The sequence below is a fragment of the Mus musculus genome, chromosome 17, assembly GCF_000001635.26.
Source record: "Mus musculus strain C57BL/6J chromosome 17, GRCm38.p6 C57BL/6J".
Classification (NCBI taxonomy): domain Eukaryota; kingdom Metazoa; phylum Chordata; class Mammalia; order Rodentia; family Muridae; genus Mus; species Mus musculus.
Genome location: NC_000083.6, coordinates 44,922,070 through 44,935,142, shown reverse-complemented (window position 1 = coordinate 44,935,142; position 13,073 = coordinate 44,922,070). Strand labels below are relative to the sequence as shown.

Here is a 13,073-nt window from a genome sequence, read left to right as displayed (position 1 = left end):
ATCCCCAGCTTGGAGTGTGTAGCCACCTGCCTTCCCCTCCCACTGGAGACATACTGCCTTCACCCCTACGCCATGCATAACTAGAATGAGTCTTACTGTAAAGTATTCCGTGGATGAACTGTTATGGAGCCACATGGTGCTCACCTTAACCTGCTATCATGAGAAGCAGAAACATGCCAATTTCCAACAGTGATCTGGCTGATGGGTTATATAGTGAAGGAAGAATCCAATTCTTTTCTACCTGCCATGTTGAAATACAGTTTTCTTACTCGAAGGCACTATCCTGAACAACTATTAACAGTCCACAAGAGAAAAATGAAAACAAAATCCTCAAAGATAAAAAAGAGCACACTTAACCAATTATTTAAAAAAAAGGGGGGGGGGCAGGAGAAAAGGGATGGGACAACTTATGACAGACATCAACCTCAGGCTCTTTCTCTTGCCGCTTTGGTCATTCCATACAAACAGATGGAAGATGGGCTTGAAAGAATTCAGAAGGAAGCAAGAGCTAGGTCTTGGGAGTTAGCATTAACCTTTCAAGATGATCATTTCAGCCATATATGTCAAGCCTGAAATAAAGGAATAATAAATCTGACTGGTATTTTATTATATTAGGTTAAATTTGTTGGCTAATTTATATAATCTACATAATTTCTATTATTTCTCCATGTCTTTAAAATGAATATATTGCAGTCCATAAACTGTTCAGAGTTTGTCTTTCACTGTGCATTGTAATGCTATGTGTGGGCCCCAAGCCTGGTGTCTGTAAATAGATTGGGGACCCTGCCACAATGATATTTCTAATTGGTAAATAAAGATGCCAACAGCCAATAGCTGGGCAAAAGAGACAAAGGAGGGGTTTAGGTTTCCAGGGTTTGGGGTCTAAGGAGAAACACAGAAGGAGGAGAAGGTACAAGAAGAGAGAAGAGACGCCACCATATGGCTAGGAGTCAAAAAAAGTGGTCCTGAGGGCTGGCCAATTGGAGTTAAGAGTGGCCCAGATGAAACATGGTAAGTAATAACTCAGGGTTATAGATAGGAAAGTAGATTCTAATAACATAGAGGGTAGGATTTTGCCCAGCTCTTGTGCTGTTTAAGGCTTATTGTAAATATAAAAGTTGTATATGGTTTTTATCCAGGAACTTAATGGTCAAAGGTAGGGTAGAAACCCCAGGGTGGTATTAAATAATTTCTACAACAATAAATCTGATAACATGAATTATTTATATAAATTATTATAATGACATTCTTTTAATACAAAACTGGAATGACTCCATTTGATGTTCAGCGAGCATTTAAATGTTCACCAACACATGTGGCTATTTGCATCCTTTTTTTTAGTTTAATTTTATTTATAATTCATTTTTTACACTCCATATTCCATTCCCCACTCCACCCATCCACATTTTGACTGTTCCACATCCCACACCTCCTCCCACCCCGTTGTCTCCATGTGGATGCCCCCAAACCCCACCCTACGTGACCTCTAAACTCCCTGGGGCCTCCAGTCTCTTGAGGGTTAGGTGCATCATCTCTGAATGAACACAGACCCAGAAGTCGTCTACTGTATGTGTGTTGGGGGCCTCATATCAGCTGGTGTATGCTGTCTTTTGGTGGTCCAGTGTTTGAGAGACCTCAGGGGTCCAGATTAATTGAGACTGCTGGTCCTCCTACAGGATCACCCTTCTCCTCAGCTTCTTTCAGCCTTCCCTAATTCAACAACAGGGGTCAGCTGTTTCTGTCCATTGGTTGGGTGCAAATATCTGCATCGGACTCTTTCAGCTGCTTGTTGGATCTTTGGGGGACAGTCGTGATAGGTCCCTTTTTGTGAATGCTCCATAGCCTCAGTAATAGTGTCAGGCCTTTGGACCTCGTGTTGAGCTGGACCGCACTTTGGGCCCGTATTTGCAATCTTTAAGCATTACTGAAAGTTTTTATGCTATCTTAAGGTGATCTTTTTGAGAGAGAAAAGTATTCAGATATATTGATGAATAAAGTAATCAATCAGTTCTTTGACATAAGAGTCAAATTTCATATTATAAAGTAATATTTTTACATAATGACTATATTTTGCTCATCTAATTGATAGTCATGTCTTTAATGCTTTGAGTTTAGAAATAACCTGGCAATTTGATAGTCTAGTCCTACTTACAAATCAGTCAGAATTCTAAACTGATACTTACAAAGTGGAGATTTGTACTACTGAGATATCAAAGATCCCCAGGGCATATTTAAAATAGCAATAGAGCTGGGGTTCATTCCTGTCTGCACCAGCCCCTCACCAGCTTGGGTGCAAACTCAGCAGATAGTCTCCGGAGGACTCTCCATGCAGAAGGTACCCTTGCACATCCAGGATCTTGGGATCACTGGTGAGTGGAACGAAACATCTGCTCTAAAACAACCAGGAGTGGCCTGTGTGAGCAGGAACAAGGACACAGGAAACCCACCGAACCAGCAGCTGGGGTTCTTTCCAGTCTGTATCAGGATCTGGCCATCTTCGGTGAGAACTCGGTGAACAGTCCCCAGAGGACCTCCCACGCAGCAAGCACCCTAGCACATCCGGGATCTTAGGATCGCTGAGGAGATTCGGCCTCCAGAGAGGGCTCTGACCCCGGGACTCAAGTGAGAGCACCATCTTATATCCTAGGTCTCACATAGACCAGTCCACTCAGGAGAGTGCCTGGGCCACAGAAGCAACAGAGTTTTTTTGGACAGGGGCCCTACAGGCCTTCATCCTCTGTCAGAAGGCAGAGCTGAGCTCCAGACCTCTGTGCACCTTCGCTGCCAGAGGAGAGCTTGCCTGAAGAGAGTGCTCTGACCACTGGGACTCAGGAGAGAGTTGGACTCCCAGGAGTGCTGACAGAGGCTAAGAGAATCACAGAAGGAACAAGCTCCAGCCAGAGACAGCTAGAACATCTAACACCAGAGATTACCAGATGGCAAAAGGCAAATGCAAGAATCTTAATAACAGAAACAAAGACTATTCTGCATCATCAGAGCCCAGTATACCCACCACAACGAGTCCTGGATACTCCAACACACCCAAAAAGCAAGATTCAGATTTAAAAATCATATCTCATGATGCTGGTAAAGGATTTTAAGAAGGGCATTAATAACTCACTTAAAGAAATACGGGAGAACACTGCTAAACAGGTAGAAGACTTTAAAGAGGAAGCACAAAAATCCCTCAAAGAATTACAGGAAAACACTGCTAAAGAGGTAGAAGTCCTTAAAGAAGAAACAAAAAAACCCTTAAAGAATTACAGGAAAACACAACCAAACAGGTGATGGAATTGAACAAAATCATCCAAGATCTAAAAATGGAAGGAGAAACAATAAAGAAAACCCAAAGGGAAACAACTCTGGAGATAGAAATCCAAGGAAAGAAATCAGGAACCATAGATGCAAGCATCAGCGACAGAATACAAGAGATGGAAGAGAGAATCTCAGGTGCAGAAGATACCATAGAAAACATTGACAAAACAATCAAAGAAAATGCAAAATGCAAAAAGATCCTAACTCAAAACATCCAGGAAATCCAGGACACAATGAGATGACCAAACCGAAGGATTATAGGTATAGATGAGAATGAAGATTTTTCAACGTAAAGGACCAGTAAATATCTTCAACAAAATTATAGAAGAAAATTTCCCTAACCTAAAGAAGGAGATGCCCATGAACATACAAGAAGCCTACAGAACTCCAAATAGACTGAACCAGAAAAGAAATTCTTCCCGACACATAATAATCAAAACAACAAATTCACTAAATAAAGATAGAATATTAAAAGCAGTAAGGGGAAAAGGTCAAGTAACATATAAAGGCAGACCTATTACACCAGACTTATCATCAGAGACTATGAAAGCCAGAAAATCATGGACAGATGTTATATAAAACCTAAGAGAACACAAATGCCAGCCCAGGCTACTATACCCAGAAAAACTCTCAATTACCATAGATGGAGAAACCAAAGTATTCCATGACAAAACCAAATTCACACAATATCTTTCCACGAATCCAGCCCTTCAAAGGATAATAAAGGGAAAACCCCAACACAAGAAGGGAAATTATGCCCCAGAAAAAGCAAGAAAGTAATCCTTCAATAAACCTAAAAGAAGATAGCTGCAAGAACAGAATCCCAACTCTAAAAACAAAAATAACAAGAAGAAACAATTACTTTTCCTTAATATCTCTTAATATCAATGGATTCAATTCCCACAATAAAAAGATATACACTAACAGACTGGATACATAAACAGGACCCAACATTTTGCTGCATACAGGAAACCCACCTCAGGGACAAAGACAGACACTGCCTTAGAGTAAAAGGCTGGAAAACAATTTTCCAAGCATACGGTAACAAGCTGGAGTAGCCATTCTAATATCTAATAAAATCAATTTCCAACCCCAATTTATCAAAAAAAAAATCAAAGAGGGGCACTTCATACTCATCAAAGATAAAAATCTTCCAAGATGAACTCAGTTCTGAATATCTATGCTCCAAATGCAGAGGCATTCACATTCATTAATAGGAAACTCTAGTAAAGCTCAAACGACACATTGCACCTCACACAAAAATAGTGGGAGACTTCAACACCCCACTCTCATCAATGGGCAGATCCTAGAAACAGAAATTAAACAGAGACACATTAAACTGATGGAAGTTATGAAACAAATGGATTTAACAGATGCTACATAACATTTTATCCTACAACAAAAGGATATACCTTCTTCTGAGCACCTCATGGTACCTTCTCCAAAACTGACCATTTAATTGGTAACAAAACAGGCCTCAACAGATAAAAAAAATACTGAAATTATCCCAATGCATCCTATCAGATCACTACAGACTAAGGCTGATCTTCAATAACAACATAAATAATAGAAAGCCAACTTTCATGTGGGAGCTGAACAATACTCTACTCAATGATAACTTGGTCAAGGAAGAACTAAAAAAGAGGTTAAAGACTTTATAGAGTTTAATGAAAATGAAGCCACACCATACCCGAAATTATGGGACATAATGAAAGCATTCCTAAGAGGAAAACTCATAGCTCTGAGTGCAGCCAAAAAAAAAAAAAAAAAAAACTAGAGAGAGCATACACTAGCAGCCTGACAGCATACCTACAAGCTCTAGAACAAAAGAAAGCAAATTCACCCAAGAGGAGTAGCTGGCAGGAAATAATCAAACTTAGGGCTGAAATCAACCAAGTTGGGGGAAAAAAAAAAAACTATACAAAGAATCAAACAAACCAGAAGCTGGTTCTTTGAGAAAATCAACAAGATAGATGAACCCTTAGCCAGACTAAGTAGAGGGCACAGAGACAGTATCCTAACTAACAAAATCAGAAATGAAAAGGGAGACATAACAACAGAACCTGAGGAAATCCAAAACATCATCAGATCCTATCACAAAAGACTATACTCAATAAAACTGGAAAACATGGATGAATTGGACAATTTCCTAGACAGATACCAGGTACCAAAGTTAAATCAGGATCAGGTAAACTATCTAAAAAGTCCCATTTCCCCTAAAGAATTAGAAGCAGTCAATAAACGTCTCCCAACCAAAAAGAGCCCAGGACCAGATGGGTTTAATGCAAAGTTCTATCAGACCTTCAAAGAAGACCTAATTCCAATTCTCCTCAAACTATTCCACAAAATAGAAACAGAAGGTACTCTACCCCATTCATTCTATGAAGCCACAATTACTCTGATACTTAAATCACATAAAGACCCAACAAAGAAAGAGAACTTCAGACCAAAATTCCCTTATGAATATCAATGCAAAAATACTCAATAAAATACTTGCAATCCAAATCCAAGAACACATCAAAACGATCATCCCACATGATCAAGTAGGTTTCATTCCAGGGATGCAGGGATGGTTTAATATACAGGAATCCATCAACTTAATCCACTATATAAACAAACTCAAAGACAAAAATTACATGATCATCTCATTAGATGCGGAGAAAGCATTTGACAAAATCCAACACCCATTCATGAAAAAAGTCTTGGAGAGATCAGGAATTCAAGGCCCATACCTAAACATGATAAAAGCAATATACATATTCTATTGTACAGCAAACCAGTAGCCAATGTCAAACTAAATGGAGAGAAACTTGAAGCAATCCCACTAAAATCAGGGACTAGACAAGGCTGTCCACTCTCGCCCTACCTATTAGATATAGTACTTGAAGTCCTAGGCAGAACAATTGGACAACAAAAGGAGATCAAGGGGATACAAAATAGAAAGGAAGAAGTCAAAATATCACTATTTGCAGATGATATGATAGTATATATAAGTGACCCTAAAAATTCCACCAGAGAATTCCTAAACCTGATAAACAGCTTCGATGAAGTAGCTGGATATAAAATTAACTGAAACAAGTCAGTGGCCTTTCTCTACACAAAGAATAAATAGGCTGAGAAAGAAGTTAGGGAAACAACACCCTTCACAATAGTCGCAAATAATATAAAATACCTTGGTGTGACTCTAACTGAGGAAGTGAAATATCTGTATGATAAGAACTTCAAGTCTTTGAATGAAGAAAGAAATCGAGGAAGATCTCAGAAGATGGAAAGATCTCCCATGCTCACGGATTGGCGGGATCAATATAGTAAAAATGGTTATCCTGCCAAAAGCAATCTACAGTTTCAACGCAATCCCCATCAAAATTTCAACTCAATTCTTCACTGAACTAGAAAGGGCAATTTGCAAATTCATCTGGAATAACAAAAAAACTAGGACAGCAAAAACTCTTCTCAACAAGAAAAGATCCTTTGGGGGAATCACCATGCCTGACCTCAAGCTGTACTACAGAGCAATTGTGATTAAAAACTGCATGGTTCTGGTACAGAGACAGACAGGTAGATCAATGGAATAGAATTGAAGACCCAGAAATGAACCACACACCTATGGTCACTTGATCTTTGACAAGGGAGCTAAAATCATCCAGTGGAAAAAAGACAGCATTTTCAACAAATGGTGCTGGCTAAACTGGCAGTTATCATGTAGAAGAATGCGAATTGATCCATTCTTATTTCCTTTTACAAAGCTCAAGTCTAAGTGGATCAAGGAAATCCACATAAAACCAGAAACACTAAAACTTATACAGGAGAAAGTGGGAAAAAGCTTCGAAGATATGGGCACAGGGGAAAATTTCCTGAACAAAACAGCAATTGCTTGTGCTGTAAGATCAAGAATCGACAAATAGGACCTCATAAAATTGCAAAGCTTCTGTAAGTCAAAAGACACTGTCAATAAGACAAAAAGGCCACCAACAGATTGGGAAAGGTTCTTCAACAATCCTAAATCCAATAGGGGACTAATATCAAATATATACAAAGATCTCAAGAAGCGGGACTCCAGAAATTCAAATAACCCCATTGAAAAATGGGGTTCAGAGCTAAACAAAGAATTCTCACCTGAGGAATACTGAATGGCTGAGAAGCACCTGAAACAATGTTCAGTATCCTTAATCATCAAGGAAATGGAAATCAAAACAACCCTGAGATTCCACCTCATACCAGTCAGAATGGCTAAGATCAAAAACTAAGGTGAGAGCAGACGCTGGCGAGGATGTGGAGAAAGAGGAACACTCCTCCATTGTTGGTGGGATTGCAAGTTTGTACAAGTACTCTGGAAATTAGTCTGGCGGTTTCTCAGAAAATTGGACATAGTACTACCGGAGGATCCAGCAATCTCTCTCCTGGGCATATACCCAGAAGGTGTTCCAACTTGTAAGAAGGACACATGCTCCACTATGTTCATAGCAGCCTTATTTATAATAGCCAGAAGCTGGAAAGAACCCAGATGTGCCTCAACAGAAAAATGGATACAGAAAATGTGGTAAATTTACACAATGGGGTACTACTCAGCTTTTAAAAACAATAAATTTATAAAATTCTTAGGCAAATGGATGGATCTGGAGGATATCATCCTGATTGAGGTAACCCAGTCACAAAAGAACTCACATGACATGCACTCACTGCTAAGTGATATTAGCCCAGAAACTTAGAATACCTAAGATATAATTTGCAAAACACATGAAACTCAAGAAGAAGGAAGACCAAAGTGTGGATACTTTGTTCCTCCTTAGAATGGGAAACAAAATACCCATGGAAGGAGTTACAGAGACAGAGTTTGGAGCTGAGACAGAAGGAAGAACCAGAGACTGCCCCACCGGGGATCCATCCCATAAACATCCACAAAACCCACACACTATTGCACATGCCAGCAAAATTTTGCTGACAGGACCCTGGTATAGCTGTCTCTTGTGAGGCTAAGCCAGTGCCTGGCATATATAGAAGTGGATGCTCACAGTCATCTATTGGATGGAACACAGGGACCCCAATTGAGGAGCTAGAGAAAATACCCAAGGAGCTGAAGGGGTCGGCAAACTATAGGAGGAAGAACAATATGAACTAACCAGTATCCTTAGAACTTATGTCTCTAGCTGCATATGTAGCAGAAGATGGCCTAGTTTGACATCACTGGGAGGAGAGGCCCTTGATCTTGGGAAGATTATATGCCACAGTACAGGGGAATGCCAGGGCCAGGAAGTGGGTGGGTTGGGGAGCAGGGCAGGGGGGGGGAGGGTATAGGGGACTTTCAAGATAGCATTTGAAATGTAAATGATGAAAATCATCTAATAAAAAAATAAATAAAATAATAGCTATTCCTGATCCTCTCTACGACCTCCCACAAAAGAATCTACTGGAAATACAGGCCAGGAAGCTGTATCTTTGTGTGGCCTATAAAGCATCTTCCCCCAACCTGACATGCGACATTGAATCTCTGCTTCAGAGGAACTGACATTGTTGGGGGTTTAAGAACATTAAAATAAGACCACTATGAACGTAGTGGATCACGTGTCCCTGTGACATGTTGGGGCACCTTTGGAGTATATGCTGGGTCTTAGGTTAGATCTATTTCCAATTTTCTGAGGAACCTCCAGATTGATTTCCTTAGTGGTTTTAACAGTTTGCAATCCCTCCATCAATGGAGGAGTGTTCCTCTTTCTCTACATCTAGCCAGCATGTGCTGTCACCTGAGTTTTTGATCTTAGCCATTATGATTATTGTAAGGTTAAATCTCAGGTTCATGTGATTTGAACTTCCCTGATCACTAAGGACCTTGAACATTTCTTTAGGTGTTTCTCAGCCATTCGAGATTCCTTTGCTGTGAATTCTCTGTTTAGTTCTACACCCCATTTTTTAATTTTTTTGATTGGGTTGTTCAGTTTCTTGGTGGTTAACTTCTTGAGTTCTTTATTTTTTGGATATTAGCCTTCTATAGGATATGGGGTTAGCGAAAACTTTTTCCCCATCTGTAGGTTGGCAATTTGTCTTATTAGCTATGTCCTTTGCCTTATAAAAGTTGTCCCGTTTCATGAGGTTCCATTTATCAATTCTTGATCTTAGAGCCTGAACCATTGGAGTTCTGTTTAGAACATTTCCCCCCTGTGCCAGTGAGTTTGAGGCTCTTTCCAATTTTCTCTTCTATTAGATTCAGTGTATCTGGGTTTATGTTAAGGTCCTCAATACATTTGGACTTGGGCTTTGTACAAGGTGACAAATATGGATCTATTTTCATTTTTCTACATACAGATTGCCAGTTAGACCAGCACCATTTATTGAGGATGCTTTCTTTTTTCCATTGTATATTTTTGGCTTCTTTGTCAAAGTTCAAATGTCTATAAGTGTGTGGTTAACAATATTTACATTAAAAAATAAGCAAACAATTTCCCCTTCTATTTGGGCTACTTTGCATCCAACATCACAAGGGAATTTGTAGAAAGTTTTATAAATGTAACATCTCTCTTAAATAAATTTCTTGAACACTAGAACCTATATATCACCAATCAGTCTGGTAACTATGGAGGAAGCTAGGTGGCTAATGGACAGGTGGGTACATATAACATAGATATTGGGACAAAGGTAATATACATCTGGGGTAAGGTGATTGCAATAGATTCACCACAAGACTTGCAATGGATTGTAATTTAAAATGAATTTAATTGTTCACTTCTGGAATTCTCCATTAAATGTTTTCAGGCTGTAATCAGCTACAGGTAACTGGAACCTTACAAAGGGAAAACATAGATAAGGGGAAATGATTATAGCACACTAACACAGACTAGCTAGAAAAGGAAGGGGTGGGGGTAGCATAGCCCAAAATCTCTAGAATATAGCATATGACACACAGAGTAAGCAAAAGTCACCCAAGTACCAAAACAGACAAACTAGTAAAGAATATAAACTAGAACTACATCTCCTTACACACACACACACACACACACACACAATTGGGCTGATAAAGAAGGCAGTCTAAGTCAGTGGGGGGAAAGACAGGCTTTTAATGAATGTTGACAATAAAACTGGGTAGCTATTCAGGAAAAGACAAAATTGGTTCCACATATAAAAAATGGATTAAACAAACTAAGGATATATAAGAAAAATTGAAATCATTTTAAAAATACTGGAAAGAAATTCAAGTGAATTATTCTTTAAATTCACTATGCAAACTGGAACTCGTGATTCAAAATTCAACATAAATAAAGATCATATGGTAAAGTAAAAGTATTTCAAGCCAAACAAAATCTCTGATAGCAAACTTTTAAAACTGATAAAATTAACACACTGTAAGGGTATCTTTGCTCCATATACTACAGATGAAGTGTTGGGGTCATAATGTATTTGGGACACGCGTTAGCTGAGAAATGGATGTGCAGCCCCTGGTCAGCACTTAACTAGCCTGAGTAATCCTGAGTAATAACAAGGGTAACACTGGGTAATGGCACCCAGGAAATAACAAACATGGGGAAGAAGACAGCTCTTCAGTTAAGAAGAATAGGAGTGATAAATAGGAGAGCCTGGAAAAGTCACTCCTATGCAGACACTAGAGTAATAATTTTATAAAATTTCTTGATGAGCTATAAGGTTCATAGTTGAAATGTACTCTGGAAAAGAAAATATTACATAGCTATAAAACTATATGTCCCAGTATATTTTACTAACCTAGCCTAAATATCTAAAATAACACCAATGTGGGTTTGGAGTATAGCTCAGTACAACTATAGGCACTAAACATGCAAAAAGCCCACCAACCAAACAAGCAAACCTACACAGCAAAATAACTCAGCATATAGCACCTCCAAAGGGTGATCCAAGAAATGGGCACAATAAGAAGTATCAGTAACAAGACAGGATACCCTTGACATGCCACACTGAATAGATCCCATCACTTCCCCAACAATCTTGTTCAGAATGTGGGACCACATTCTACTGTAAGAGAAGAGCAATAGAACAGAAGCACACGCTGCTTCTTGGAAATGTTCAGATCACGAAAGGTCAGGAGGTACTGAAGCTAAAGCAGAGACAGAAAGAGACAGCCGCGACAAGGCAACAATAGTCTATCAGCCAATGTGGGAGCCTTCACTGCACTTCTGAAAAGAAACTGGGATTAGTGCCAAGGAAGATGGAATTCAAATAAGGCTGTGAAGGTATTGTGGCAGGATTATTTACAGGTTTTCATAACTGTTATATGAGATATTGACATTAGAGAGAGCTGAATGGCATCTGAGAACTCTATACCAGTTGTAGATATTTTCGTTACAGTCAAGTGAATTCTAAGAAACCTTTGGTGAAAAGAATGCAGTTGTAAAAAGTACTGTTGCTATGGCATCATCCTTCTGTTAGAGTGAATCTGTTTACGCACTTAAACCAGAATTATTATATTTATGTCATATCTCAATAGTGCCAAAAATCTTGCTGCTAATTAAAGCTTTGTTCTTTAATGTGTTGGGTTGGAACAACAATAGAAGCAGAATAAAAAAGAGATACCAAATAGGGATGGTTCTGTGTGACCTTACCAGGTTAATTAGTTGTGTATGAACCACATCTTCCACCAAAACTGCAGTTTCATGGAGAGGCCTCCTAGCATCACCTAGAGAAAACCTGCAGGAAAAATAAAACACACCACTATTAAGGATGCAGAACAGGTACAGCAAATAATTAATATATACTTCTCATTGTAAGGATCAGCTGTATAAAAGAGGCAATAAACTGCTCTTAAACAATTCAACAGTGCACACTTACTTCTAGTCTAAGAAAATAATGCCTTGTTTATAAAGTGTAACTTGCCAAAAAAAACATATTATTACCTGCAGTCCTTGTTTACAGAGTATGCTAAAAGGTGAAAGGCTTTGAGGTCTTAAATGCTCAAGCTATATCCAGAAGAAGATATATACAGTGCCCTGCTGCCTGCAGATCAAGATGGAGAACCCTCAGCTCCTCCAGCATTATGTTTTCCTGAAGGCTGCCATGCTTCCTAACATAATAATAGTGGACTCAACCCATACTGAAAGTCAGCCCCAATTAAATTTTTTACTTTATACAGGTTGCCTTGGTCATGGTGTCTCTTCACAGCAATGGCAACCTTAACTAAGACAGACACCCTAAAACTACAATAAATTCAATATTGCCTAAACAATCTGTAGCATTGATAGTATAGTTCACTGACAGAATAGGTGCCTACCAAATTCAGGCTTCAGGACTGCAAATTACAAGCAAAATATCCTGCAAAAATGTAACTATATATGAACCAAGAATCAGAGAGCTTCATGAAAATTAGTTACCTATGGGATAAGCACGAGAAAGTAACAAATGATTTAGATGATTACATAGACAGAGGATGCACAATCAGACCTTAACTGAATCATATGAATGTACACAGATAACAAGTATCCTTGTAATGCTTCCTTGATTGTTTTTGAAAACAGTTTATTCTTCAATTAAATGGAATTGGAAATCTCCCGGTATTACTGTCTATGACTAAATGTAAGTTACCCTATTAGATGCTCTGAGATGTTCTCCAAGAAAGAACTGTGATCACCAATGTTCTTGCCATTACAAGATTATTCTCTAAGCTGTGTTAATTACACAACATTGCACATCAATTCAGGAACATTCTGGAGGAAAAGACTCCAAATGACTTAAAGCCTTTGGCAAAAGGATTCCAAATATACTCAGCCTAAGATGCTAGAACCCTGTTCTTCAGTTTTAAA

General features: G+C 38.9%; 1 protein-coding gene across 8 annotated transcripts in view; it reads right to left on the bottom strand.

Moving 5' to 3' along the window:
- The window catches only part of Supt3 (SPT3, SAGA and STAGA complex component), a 342,177-nt gene that overhangs the window by 184,152 nt on the left and 144,952 nt on the right, over positions 1-13,073 (bottom strand). For all 8 annotated transcript variants that reach the window (NR_158206.1, XM_006523477.3, NM_178652.3 and 5 more), the window contains one exon: positions 11,880-11,964. Coding sequence is in view for 3 of the 8 variants with exons in the window: in XM_006523477.3 (XP_006523540.1) it covers positions 11,880-11,964 (85 nt within the window). In the remaining 5 variants the exon portion in view is untranslated. Of the gene's footprint in view, positions 1-11,879; positions 11,965-13,073 lie in introns of those variants that run through there.